At 41.0% G+C, this 14,228-nt stretch overlaps 1 protein-coding gene across 3 annotated transcripts in view; it reads right to left on the bottom strand.

Annotated features, from left to right (window-relative positions):
- map3k3 (mitogen-activated protein kinase kinase kinase 3) overlaps positions 1 to 14,228 on the bottom strand; it is a 136,580-nt gene that overhangs the window by 88,781 nt on the left and 33,571 nt on the right. For all 3 annotated transcript variants that reach the window (XM_069905159.1, XM_069905161.1, XM_069905160.1), the window contains exons 5-6: positions 4,372 to 4,471; positions 764 to 877 (exon numbers count right to left, since the gene is read on the bottom strand). In XM_069905159.1, coding sequence (XP_069761260.1) covers positions 764 to 877; positions 4,372 to 4,471 — 214 coding nt within the window. The remainder of the gene's footprint in view (positions 1 to 763; positions 878 to 4,371; positions 4,472 to 14,228) is intronic.

Raw genomic sequence — 14,228 nt, 5'->3', positions numbered from 1 at the left:
AACTCGGCCAGTCTCACTGCGCCCATAGGAGGTAAAGATATATTTCCAACATTTCGGGCCTGAACCTTTCTCCAAGGAATAAGCAAAGAATAGGAGGGTGTCAGAATAAAAACAAGGTTGGCTGGGAGAAGAGTCCAGACTGAAAAAAGGCATTAATTAGATACAAGAGGAGAGGCCAGAACTGATTTTGGCTCTGTGTAAGGAGACAGAGAGCGAGAGAGAGAGGGAGAGAGGGAGAGACAGACAAAGATATGGAGGCGGGGGGGGGGGGAAGGCGAATGTAAGAAGAAGTGGGGGGGATGTTAATACCATCTGGTTGAAGGGTGCCCAGACAGAAGATGAGGTGTTGTTCCTCCGATTTGTGGATAGCCTTAATTTGGCCATATACAGAAATGTCAGAGTGGCAATGGGGTGTGGAATTTAAATGGGTAGCTGCTGGGAGACCTATGCTATTGCGATGGAGAGAGCTGAGGTGCTCAATGAAGCGATCTCCCAGTCAGCGCCCAGCATTTCCAATAAAGAGGAGACAAATCATTGGGCGAAGGAAAACAGTTTTAATGCAAATGAAGTTAAACAAGCAAGCCTTGGGTTGTGTGCAATATGCAAATATGCAGGAGAAATTCAGCACATCTCAGGTGATGAAGGCCCCATTCCCTAAACATTGGTTACTCTTTACTTCCTTTGGATGCTGCATCAATTGAAGGGATTAAAGTCTCCAAAGGTAAACCATTTACCTCAAGGATTGGAAAATAAGATCACTTACGTGGTTTTTCTCTTGAGCTACAAGCAAGATTTTCAGGCTTTTCATGTTGAAGCTTCGATCGAGCAAATCAATAGCTTTGTCAAGATCATCCTGGTTTCGTAAAGGGATCAATAACTGGAAGAAGGTGGAGAATCAAAACTGTCAGAAATAAAACTTCTCACACATGAGTCTCTTTAAAACTGATGACACGACAAGCTTTATTTACAAGTCTGCAGAGTTGGACTCAACTGGTTTCTCACCAGTTAAGCCCCGATACATACAGTGCATTGATTTTTATACCCTTATTGTTTGCCCTTCCCCTTCTTATTAATACTGTTTTCATTGGTTAGTATTGCAAAAGCATTCTAAGTATAACTGCATTTTTAATTATCACGTTCGTTACGTACGCTGCGAACTCTACATACACTAAATGCTGTTTCTCACCCTTCTTATCAATCTTTTGTCTCCTGCATGTCTCTTACTATGACCATGAAAAGATAGGTTTAAAAAAACATATTCAGCAGATCCTTCTGTCCTTGACTGCTAGTAAACTCTCTGTCCGTTCTGGCTTCCCTGTTTATGATTAATCATCACATTTTAACTTAAGTCATTTTAACCTAAATTCTCTATATAACAAAAACCAATCAGCACAGAAAAATGCAATCACACCAAACACTGCCATGAGTCATGAAGAAATTTCAAAAAATAGTAGTTCTACCAGATTTTGAAAGATTGTCAAAGAAATGTACCAAAATGATTCTTTGATTAAGGGACTCCATTTCTGTAGAAACATTGGAGAAGTTGGTGCTGGACTGGAAAATGTTGCATGGAGATCTGACAAAGGTGTGCAAGATCCAAGGAACAGTGAACAAGGGCAACTGCAAAAGTACCAAAAGAGAGATACGAGGAATTTTTAAGTCCCTTCAGTAAGTAATGTGGGGTTTGGAATCCACTGCCAGGAGTAGCAATGCAGCCAGTCTAAATTGAGGCATTCAAGAGTGCAAGAAATGGGTCTGAAATGATAGAATTTACAGGGCTATAGGGTAAGAGGATGGGGAAACAAGGACAACCTGAACTGTTCAAATATAGTGTTGGAATGGAATCTACTTGTATGCACTGCATCCATTCTGAGATTCTGTGTAAAGGATGGAAAATATGCAAACTCCAAATTAAACTATGGAATCTCACTGATCCACAATCTCATTACCCTCATTTATATAAATGTTTCTTTTGATGCCTGGAATTCACAAACAGTGGGGACTTGAAACTTGATTTTTCACCCAACTAGAAGCCCTGGATGAATCAAAGAATCTGCAACCTGCTGAGGATGAGAACAAGGGTGTTTAAGGCCAGCGATTGAGATCTTTACAAGAAGTCCAGGCATGACCTGCAGCAGGCCATCTCCAAAGCAAAGTGGGAATTCCAGAGGAAACTAGAGATAGAGACAGATAGACGGCAACAACAGCAGGGAATACAGGTCATTATAGCCTACAAAGTGAAGGCAAACACTATAGATGGCTGCAATGCTTCACTACCCAATGAGCTGAACACCTTCCATGCCTGCTTTGAGAAAAACCACCAAACAGTGCCTACTAAAATCCTTGAAAAGGCTGAGGACCCTGTGATAACTGTCTCTGAGGGCGACATCAGAATATCATTCAAGAGGGTGAACTTCACAAGGTGTCAAGCCCTGATGGCATACCTGGCAGGATACTGAAAATTTATGCCAACCAATTAGCTGGAGTGTTCATGAACACCTTCAACTTCTCAATGTGGCAGTCAGAGGTTCCCCACCAGCTTCAAAAGGCAATCATCCCAGTACCCAAGAAAAGAAGTATGGGCTGCCTCAAAGTCTACTGCCCAGCAGCACTAACTTCTACTGTGATGAAATGCTTTGAGAGGCTGGTCATGGCCAGAATTAATACGTACCTAAGTAAAGATCTGGACCCACTGCAATTCGCCTGTCACCACAATCGCTCCACAGTGGATGCAACATCTCTGGCTCTCCACTCAGCTTTGGATCACCTCGAAAATAGCAGTTCATACATACAGCTGCTCTTCATTGACTACAGCAAGGCCTTCAATTAATTCCCTCAGTGCTGGTCAAGAAGCTATAAACTCTGGGCCTCTGTACCCCTTTTTGCAACTGGATCCTTGACTTTCCCCATTGGAAGACCACAGTAAGTACAAATTGGAAAAAACGTCTCCTCCTCACTGATTATCAACACAGGCGCACCCCAAGGAGACGTGCTTAGCCCACAGCTCTACTCATTATACACCCATGACAGTGTGGCAAGGCGCAATGCCAAAGCCATCTACAAGTTTGCTGATGACCCCACAGTTGTTGGCGGAATGAGGAAGTGTACTGGAGGGAGATAGATCAGCTTGTGAATGATGTAATAACCACCACCTTGCACTCAACGTCAGCAAAACCAAGGAGATGATTGTGGACTTCAGGAGGAAGTCAGGGGAACACGACCCAGTGCTCATTGAGGGCTTAGTGGAGAGGGTAAGAACTTCAAATTCCTACACTTGCCCCAAACCCACGATCCGTAGACAGGAAAGCTGAGGAATACCAGCAAGTTTCAGTGCTATGGTTGAAAGAAGAATTGCCAGAAAATAAAAAAAACTTGGCTTAACTATGGTCTCATTTCAACTTTCAACACTGAATGTAGATGACCATGCTCCCCAAAATCAACAAAATTTGTCTCAACACTTCTCCATGGCCTGTTAAACACTCTTTTAGAATTGGTGCATTGCATTCTTATTGCCACTTTTACCTCTCTGGCCAAAATTATGCCATAGGTTTGTCACCTTAAAGTTACTGGATACTAGAAGGATTTTGCTTGAAAGTGATCGATTAGATGGAGATACAAGACAGATGTGAGGTTGAAAGCTTAATATATATTTTTTAGGCTACTCCAGAGTAAGAAACCAAGAATGGAATTGCTTTAAAAGATACACAAGACGTACAAGACCTGGATGAAGTTGCAGGAAATTATGACTCGTTTAAGACCTCTTGTTGGCAGGCAGTTTAGAGCCAACAAATTTAGAATCATGTCAGGACTAGAATAGGAAAGCAGCAACGTTAAGGAAGAAGAAATTAATGAGGAGAGAGGACAGAGGATGGATCGGGGAATATACAGGAAGCTGCCTGAGATGCAGTGGAAACTGCTGGAATAAAAGGAAGAGAAGGCAGTAAAAGAATCCTGAGACAGAGAAGGACTGAGGAGGTAAAATGATTGGGACTGTATCAAAAGGCAATGAACTTCACAACAATTAGAAGTAGTGGTTGAGTCACAAGGATGTAGTGGTGGACAACAGGGTTTTAGGCATTGGGTTACCCTTAAACTAGATTACAAAATCTCAAAGGGGATATGATGAAATGACCATGGGCTGAGATTGCACTAACTTGGGATGGAAAATTGGGAGTACAAGAATCAGACTTGTGACTTGGAGAATGTTAAAACATGAAAACATCAAGAGCATAGCTTTCAAAAAAGTATGGTAAAAATGGAGAGGGACTTTTCCAGAAAGTGGAGCACAATGTGAGAGGAATGAGAAGTTGAAGATGTTAGGTTCAACTGTGGAAATACAAGTGGTAAAGAGACTTTAACATTGGAGATTACCTCATTGTTGGTGTAGTTTAAGTCCATGAGTTGCCCAAATACTGTCTTGACTTTCTGGTGCAGTTCCTCATACTTGACTGGCCGGGTGAACTGTATGATCCTGAGAACAAGACAAATAAAACACATTTCAAGACAGATGAAACTTTGTCAGCATCAACAGTTCATTAGGAGCTCAGTAGAGATGAGGTGCACAGGAATGGTACAAGCTATTGAAAGCTATTAGTCTCCAGTTTTACATGTCAAAATAAGATATGCTCTATACTAGAACATCACTAAAAACAGGAGGAAGACAGTCCGCCCCTTGTGCTGCTCCACCATTCAGTAACAGCACAGTTCACCTTGGTGCCAGAACTTTATATTCCCTTCATCCTTAAAGATACACCCATATGATTTGAATATATTCAGCCCTCTTGGATGGAGAATCCTGAAGATTTAATGCTCTCTGAATGACCCACTGTCCTGAAAAACCAAACTATTATTTTGCAATGATGAACTCTAGTTCCAGACACCAAAGCCAGGCAAAATATGAATCCCACATCTACCCTATGAAACCCCTCAATAAAATATTATTTTTCAAAACTTTTCAGGGCAGAGCCCTGTTTTGCTTAAACCTCTCTCCTCTTACGATGTCCAGCATTTTAGGAATTAATCGGTTGAAACTTTGCCGCATCTCTTCTAATCCATGGGGAGAGAGATCAGAAAGGGACACGTTTCAGATGCTGTCAGAGATGAGAAAGAACTGCTTTTTGCAGAGAACAGTGAATCTGTGGAGTTCTCTGCCCAAGGAAGCTGTAGCTGATGCCTCATTTCATATATTTAAGACAGAGTCAGGTAGATTGTTTTGTAGAGTAAGGAAATGTAAGGGTTCCAGGGAAAAGGCAAGTAGGTGGAGCTGAGTCCACAGGCAGATCAGCTATGATCTTATTAAATGGTGGAGCAGGCTCAATGGATCAGATGGCTGACTTCTGCCCCCATTTCTCATATTCTTATAATAATAATGGATTTATTGTAATATACATTTAATTTAGACATTCAGCATGGTAACAGGCCCTTTCAGCCCACGAGCCTGTGCCATCCAATTTTACCCAAATGACCTACGCCCCTGGCATGTTTCGAACAGCGGGAGGAAACTAGAGCCCCCACGAAAACTCATGTAGACACAGGGAGAACATACAAACTCCTCACAGACTCTGTGGGATTTGAACCCCAGACCTGGTTGCTGGCGCAGCAACAACATGGTACTAACCGCTATGCAAACCATGCTGCCCTGTATCTATAATGTACATATGCTCCAAAATTCTTACTTGCTGAAGCTGAACAGGAACTTTGTTAAATAAAACTACAAAAAAAATGAACCACAATATAGTATATGTAATTGAATTAAAAAGAAAACATAGATAATAAATATCCTTGTGAAAAAAAGAGACATTGCAATAGCGCAATTTTATTGCAGAGTTGGAACAGTCTCTGGTTACTATAACAAGGGAATATTCAAGAGCATGAAGCTGTTCTTTAACCGAGAGGCTCTGGAGTTCAAACTTCTATCAGCCTGGTCACAACCTCTTCTTACTGTCCAAAGGGGGCAATGAAATGAGGTTGTGACCAGGGTGATGGAGTCCTTTATGATATTGGCTGCCTTCTTGAGGAATGGGATGGGAGGTTGGAGCCTGCGATGGACCTGGCTGTGTTCGTTGCTTTCTGAGTTCCTGGGCAGATTGCGAATACAATTACTAATTTAAATTCCTTTTCAACCTGTGGATTAACTCCACACTGACAAACATGAAGCACAGCATAGCCCAAAAAAATAGTATTTTACCCACATCACACAAGCCATCTTTCAAGGGTGAAGAGTTAAGAATTTTGTACTGTTTTCAGTGCATCGGAACAGCTAGTGATCAACTAAGGTGCAGAGCCTTCAAACATGGACCTTTAATCCTTGTATCAAACTCAATGTCTACCAACTATCAGTGAAACCATTTGGCTGTATCAACCTACAGTAGGTAGCTCAAAGTACTAGAGACAACAGCATCTCTGGAAAATCCACTGGCATGATGATAGAACCTACATCAATTTCCTCTCCCAGAGTGGCAGCTTTGGTTCTGACAATGCTCAACTAAGTCTGGTTGGATGGCCATATCATCCACATGGCTGAAAAGACTTCTGTAGCAAGGACTCTCTTAGGATCAAGCTCAGAGTAGATTTCCAACAAGCCAGAGGAAATGCTTCAAGGAGCATCTCAAAATCTTGATGAAAAGAATGCAATATCCTCATCAACTTACAAGAATCCATAAGCCATAACTCAAAATGGAGGAAAAGTACCTGGAGAGGCACCAACCACCTCAACTTCTGACAGGTACATGCAGGAGCCAAGTAAAAGGAGAAGAAATAACCCATGATCTACATCAGCATGAAGAAATTAACTGAGAACCAAAGTAGAATAAAAGCATGGAGGGGAGAGGGCTGGATTTGAAAGTGCCTCCATTAACAACTGAGGCATTCATCCTGATCAATGAAGAGGAAAAGCCAAGGTTGTTACAACAGAGTAAAAGGACAATACTGGAGAAACTCAGCAGGTCAAACAGTTTGACCTGCTGAGTTTCTCCAGCATTGTTTTTACTTCAACCATGGTGTCTACAGACTTTTGTGATTCACTTTTATTGTTACAAAAGAGTGAGGAAAACAGTACAAAATTGGAATAAATTGGCAGATAGAGCTGTAAGGAACCAGAACACAGGAAAGGCAATTTCTGTAAGCTTAAACCAAATAATATTAATACTGCTTGCCCCTCTAATTCACATTTAAATGATTTGAATGGACAAAGATAATTACAGCACAGTACAGGCCCTTCAGCCAACAATGTTGTGCCAATCTATGTAAACCTACTCCACAACAATATGACCCGACCTCACAGTAATAACCTCTTATGACCCAAAATCAGATTCTCCAAAATCCTCAGTTATCTGAAATTTTATAAATGAGGACATCCAAAACATGTCAGAAATCCTTATTTATCCGAAATTATTTTGGAGCCGAACTGATAGGGGACGTCAGGCCCCCAGAGGTGACAGGAGTGAACACCTCAGGCCCCTGGTGGTGGCGGACACTTTGGGCTCCTGGTGGCGGCAGTAGCAGACCTTGAGCTTCCAGCAGCACTGGGGACCTCAAGCTCCCAGGCAGGAGCGGGAACTTCGGGCTCCTAGCATGAGCAGGGCCTTGGTGGGGAAGTGTCGGTGATCGGCGTGGCCAGCTTTTTATTTTGGTGAGAATTAAACATTATTTTAATGCTTAAAAAGCCCTACCTTGTTGTTTGTTGTTGTTTAAACACTGTTACAAATGATTTGCTGTTGCTATTGGGCTGTTTTTTTTAAAAAGATAACCAGTTCTCCGAAAAAAAATACGTTTATCCGAAATAGGCCCAGTCCCAACAATTTTGGATAATTGGAGTTGTACTGTATTTTTCTTAGAATGTTTTAAATGTCCCTATTGTGCCAGCCTCCACCACTACCCCCGGCAATGCATTCCAAGCACCTTCCATATGCAGAATTAAAAACATTACTTCTGACATCTCCCCTAAACATTCCTTCTCTCACCTTAAATAGATGTCCTCTGGTATTTGCTATTGTCATCTCAAGAAAAAAGTGCCAGTTGTCACCCTATCTAAGCCCCTCATAATCTTGAATAGCTCTATGAAGTCACCTCTCATCCTTCGTCATTCCAGAGAAAAGAACGAAAAGCAATACTCCAAGTGTGGTTTAAGCATTTTTACAGAGCTGCAAACATTACCTCATGGCTCTTGAACTTAATCCCCCAACTAATGAAGGCCAACACGCCATACACTTATTTAACCACCCAATCAACTTCAAGATCTGTTCCCCCACATTGTTAAGAATCCTGCCATTAACCACATTTAACAGAGTTAATTTTCATAATAAATACAGTGGACAGAAGTCTTACTTTCTGCAGTTTCCTAGGTACATCAACAAGTATAATTAACACAAGATGCCACAAAGAGATAAATGATAAAAGGAAGAGAAAATAATTATCTAATAAGAATTTTATATTTCCAACTATTTTTTATTCTAAGATATTTAAAAAATCTGGGTAAACATAGCAGTCAGCCAATTTAGCAGCTTCCAGGTAAGAAGTTCCATTACAAATTAAATAATCAAAAACCAATATACAATATGATAATGGAGATTAGGGACCATCCTCAATGGGGGCCATAGCACATTTAAGGGAGAGCCACAGACTGAAATTGTAAAATTTTAAAATTTTTTTTATGGAGTTGGTAGAAGTATAGAAGAAACCAACTAAACTTGACTGCATCACGGGGAAGGGAGTCCCATGGGAGCATAGTCATAAAATGGTTGAGAATGGCTGGTATAGGACAATGCAATGGAATAGAAGTCTCAATGCTCCATGCCACATCCACAAGGATCTCAATGCACTGCATTGCTTTCTTCACCTATCTCATGTTTAACCCCCATCTCTGCATCATCCTCAAATAGTCGATCAACTCCAGTGCAGCAGGAGAAAAGTCTTGGTGATCTTGATTTTACAAAAAAACAGCAGAGTCCAGAATCCACTCCTGACTCTGATCTACATCCTTTTTATTTGGGTGCAGTGAGAGGGCTATTCAGGGTGATCTTTTGCTGCTGTAGCAAATGCATTATTGTGGCACGTTAAAATTTTTAAATTTAGACATACAGCAAAATAACAGGCACTTTTGGCCAAAGAGCCCCTGCCGCCCAATTACAACCAATTGACCTACAACCCTGATACATTTTGAAGGGTGGGAGGAAACTGGAGTCCCCGGGGAAAACCCATGCAGACATGAGGAGAATGTACAAACTCCCTGCAGACAGTGTGGGATTCGAAAGCCAGTCTCAATCGCTGCATTAAATGTTACACTAATCCTTGAATAAAATACCAATGATCATACTGGATGAGCATTAGATGTGCCAACCTTACTCACCAAAATCTCCAGTTATTATTAAAATGTTCCTAACCGATCCCACACAAAATGCACATACAATATTGGTCCAGATTTCTGACTTTATAATATTCCCGACACTTTCCAATTAACTTACTTATTTCCTCTCCAGAAGGCACGTAGTATTTTTTTAAAGATGTGTTTTCATCGATTGCTGAGTTTCTTTCAAACAAATTCCTTTCCCAGGAATCCAGAACACTGGCAATAAATGTATCACAATGCAACCTTATCCTGTACCCATCGAGTTGAAGCACATACAAGTCATTAAAAAATAGGAGCAAATTCCTCAATGTTGCAGTTTCGGTAAATGCAGTCTTTTCTTTCTTCTTTGAAATGCAGTACAGCTATGGCAAATATTCAGCTTTTGACCACCAGATATTTTTGAAGACCACTGCTCATTTTAAAGAGCCAAACATAGATATATTGATCATTCAAAGTTGGAACCAACTTGGTAATAAACAAAAGATGTTAAAAACATGGGGTTTAATCCAAGAATTGGAAGATGATTTTAAAGTGGATGCCGAAGAGAGGTATGGGTGTACATGTGCTATCCTTTGGAAATATTAGAAGCTAAGGCAGTTACTCAAGCACACAAAAAAATACAGTACATTTTATAAAACAGACCAGTTGGAAGACTGGGCACAATACTTCAGGGATGCCGTTTTTTTAAGTGGGTGCCAAATGGATTTTTCTTTCAGAATTTTATGAACAGCAACATACTAGAAATGTTGGAAAACTGAATGACTGGAAATGCTGCCTGTTTTAAGTTCCATAGGAATAAAGTTCAAATTTATTCTCAAAGTGCACACGACATCACATCCAACCCTGAGATTGTACGAGAAGCCTCGCCAGAGGCTATACTTTGAGGTGTCTGAGGAGGTTCGGTATGTCACCGAAAATTCTCATAAACTTCTACAAGTGTACCATGGAGAACATTCTGGCTGGATGCATCACTGCCTGGTATGGAGGTGCTTACTCTCAGAACCAGAATGAACTCCAGAAGGTTGTTAACTGGTCTGCAACATCACAGGCACCAGACCTCACTCCATTGAGGACATCGACATGAGGTGGTGGATTTTAGAAAAAGCAGCCTCTATCCTCAAAGACCATCAGGGAAAATGTACAGGAGTCTAAAGACAGCTTCTTCCCCGCTGCCATCAGATTCCTGAATAATCAATGAACCAAAGACACTGCCTGACTTTTCTTGCCCTATTATTATTATTATTTTATTTTTTATAATAATGTCGTGAGATGGTTATAATATGACTGTTCGACGCTGCCGCAAACACCGAATTTCATGACTTGTTCATGACAATCAATCCTGATTCTGATTCAGAGAATCAATTCATTATAGGTCGGAAGAATTTCTACTTATTGGTAAATATACTCAAAAAGAAAGATATTCATGCAAAAGGAGAAACGCAACAAAGAAAGAAATGGCAACGAACTGTGCAAATACAGAAAACAAATATTCAGTAATAAATAATGTGCAAACTAAAAGTCTTTAGTTTCTTGAATGAGTCCGTTGTTTAGAAGTCTGATGGTGGAAGGGTAGTAACTATTCCTGAACCTGTCTTGTGGCACCTATACCTCTTTCTTGATTGCAGCAGTGAGAACAGAGCATGTGCCGGGTGGTGTGGATCCTTGATGATTGCTGCAGCATTCCCTGTAGATGTTCTCCATGGTCGGGAGGGTTTTTCCTGTGATGTCCTGGGCTGTGTCCACTACCTTTTGCAGGGCTTTCTGTACCAGGCCATGATGCAGCCAGTCAGCACACTCTCCACTGCACATAAGTGGAAGTTGGCCAAGATTTTTGGTGTCATACTGAACCTTCACAAACTTCTGTGCAAGCAGAGGTGCCAATGTGGTTTCTTCACCATGATATTAGTATATTTGGTTCAAGAAAGATCTTCCAAAATAGCAACTCCCAGGAATTTAAATTTGCACACCCTCTTCACCTCTGATCTCCCAAAGATCACTGAATAATTTTCCCTTCCTAAAATGGTCCACAATCAGCTCCATGGTCTTGGTGACATTAAGTGAGAGGTTGTTGTTAGTACATAATTCAGCTAGGTTTACCATCTCCCTCCTATTTGCTGACTCATCACCCCTTTTTATGCAGCCAACTACTCAGGGAAATTTGTAAATGGTGTCATCACACCGTGCCATCCTCACTGATGGTTGTCTGGACGTGAGGAAATCCAGGTTCCAATTACACAGTGAGGTGTTGAGGCACAGGTCTTGGAATTTGCTGATCAATTTTGAGGTGTTAAATGCTGAATTGTAGTCAATAAAGAACCTATGCGTCCTTTTTAAAATTTTTTTTATTTTTTACACTATGAACCATACTAACCAAAACACACAAACATTTCCCTCTTGAATATACACGGTGTCATTTTCTTCCCTTTTCCCCCCCTCCCTTCCCTCCCTCCTTCACCACCCCCCTCCCCACCAACTTAACATTCAACCTATATTATACATTAAACCCATTAAACAATGTCATCACACAATGAAAATAAACAAGAAAATTGTGTCATCTTCTTTTACATACTGGGTCAGTTCATTTCGTCTTCTTCTCCTTCTGTCATTTTAGGTGGTGGAGGTCCGCGGTAGGACTTCTCTGTTGTGTTCCATGTACGGTTCCCAAATTTGTTCGAATACTGTGATGTTATTTCTTAAATTATGTTATTTTTTCCAATGGAATATATTTATCCATTTCTATGTACCATTGCTATACTCTCAGGCTATCTTCTCATTTCCAGGTTGACAATACATTTTTTTGCTACAGCTAAGGCTATCATAATAAATCTTTTTTGTGCTCCATCCAAATCGAGTCCAAGTTCTTTACTTCTTATATTACTTACACAGGCTATACACCATGCCCCAAAAGTATCAAACAGATGTTTTTGTTGTCAGAAGGAAACGGGAACAACAGAACATGCAATTTGGGCATGTGAGAAAGTGGAAAAGTTTTGGGAAGATCTAAACCAGGTAATAAATAAAATCACAAAAAGCATCATCCCAAAAAATCCAGAGATCTTTCTTCTGAGCATATGCATCCTTGATGCTCAGGTGTCCCAGGTTTTTGTGTAGAGCCAGTGATATGTAGACCTGTTGCTGCTGTTGGCAAATTGGAAGGGATCCATGTTGTCACTCAGACAGGAACCAATATACTTCAACACCAGCCTCTCGAAACACTTCATCACTAAAGGGTGCCACTGATCTGCAGTCATTTAGGCACGTTACCATTCTGCTTGGGCACTGGTACGATTGAGGATTGTTTGAAATAGTTGGGTACCATGCCTTGTCAGAGTGAGCCATTGAAGATATCCATGATTACATTGGCCAGTTGGTCAGCATGGGTTATCTGTACTTGGAGGGTACTCCATCTGGGCCAGATGCTTTCCTTGGATACACTCTCCTGAAGGCAGCCTGCACGTCATCTTTGAATAATGACAGTAGAAGGTCATCAAGGGCTATAGGGGTGCATAATGGTTCTTCCTTGTTCTGGTGATGAAATCAGGTGTAGAAGGCATTGAGCTTTGCTGTTTCCTATTGCTCCGGATTTTGAAGTTGGTTTTGTCATTAATCTCCTGCTACAGCTGTCAGGTATCTTTAGTTGTTTCCATTCATGTCCGGAATCTCCACTTTGCCAGGGAGATGGCTTTGTGTAGGTCTTTCCTGTTCCTTGTGTAATAATCTGGATCTCCAGATTTAAATGCCTGTGACCTAGTTCTCAGCAGGTTCCAGATTTCATTGTTCATCCAGGATTTCTGGTTGGGGAAAAACCATGAACGATAACTAACAACCACACAAGACATTCACTCCATCTCGTTGTCTAGAGATACTCTGACCTGCTAGATATTTCTCGAGTTTCTAATCCACCAGAATTATACCAGTGATGAAGAGAGACTGAGACTGAAATTTGGAAATATTTGAGGAGAATCAAAGATCCTATTGAAAATCATGAATGTTTTTATAAAGCATTAATTGGTAGGAGAGTCAGAATCCAAATGATTTGGATTCTAGGTACAGTACCAAATGGCAAAAGAAAAGTGATTTATGATAATGAATTGCACTGGTTGTCAATGGACTGGAAGCAGATACAATCATACCATTCAAAGGAGATCTGAATAATCCAAGGAAAAAGATTCTTAAGACCATGGGAAATCATAGAAGAGAGATCATAGCAACTTTGGTTGTATTTTTTTAAAGATTTTCGGATTCTGCAGAAGTATTTTCCACCAGTGACACAATTGACTTCTAACCTTTGCTTAACACTTGGTAAAAGATTGTCACTATCCTCTGCTGTCGAACTCTTACCTTGATACCGTCTACTAGCTCATGTATCAAAGTGGACACTCCATCTAAAGTACATTTCCAAAAGGGAATAAACAATGTCAATACATCATCCTATTGATGCTCACTTAACACTTGAGACTGTCAAGGTCGTGTTACTTATCTTCGTCGGGAGGTGGGGGGGGGGGGGGGGTGGGTAGTAGCGTGCATGCACCGATGTGTTAAGAGTCAGTCTAAGGATGATGGATCTCAGAAGGAGAATTAGAGTGTCAGGATCACCCATGGAGCAGTGAGCCAACAAGAAGGTGAGGGGAGTTTAGCTGGGTGGTGTTTGGGGAGTTGTAGTGTTGTGTCTAGCGAATAATAAAAAGAAAGTTGACATCATGGTCTGCTGAAAGAAATGAGTCAGTGTATTCTTTATTTGTTTGTAAGCTGTGGTGAATCTGTGCTGTTACAAGTGGTGACCCCCCCAATCCCCAGAGTTCACAGTACCTTCTCATTTAAAATGGATAGTGATGAGAATAAATCCCTTCCAGGAGCAGTTGGGGAGGGAGGTCCAACTGAA

The sequence above is a fragment of the Narcine bancroftii genome, chromosome 12 (assembly GCF_036971445.1).
Source record: "Narcine bancroftii isolate sNarBan1 chromosome 12, sNarBan1.hap1, whole genome shotgun sequence".
Lineage (NCBI taxonomy): Eukaryota > Metazoa > Chordata > Chondrichthyes > Torpediniformes > Narcinidae > Narcine > Narcine bancroftii.
The sequence above is the reverse complement of the archived record's forward strand: the minus strand, read 5'-3'. Positions and strand labels throughout refer to the sequence as shown.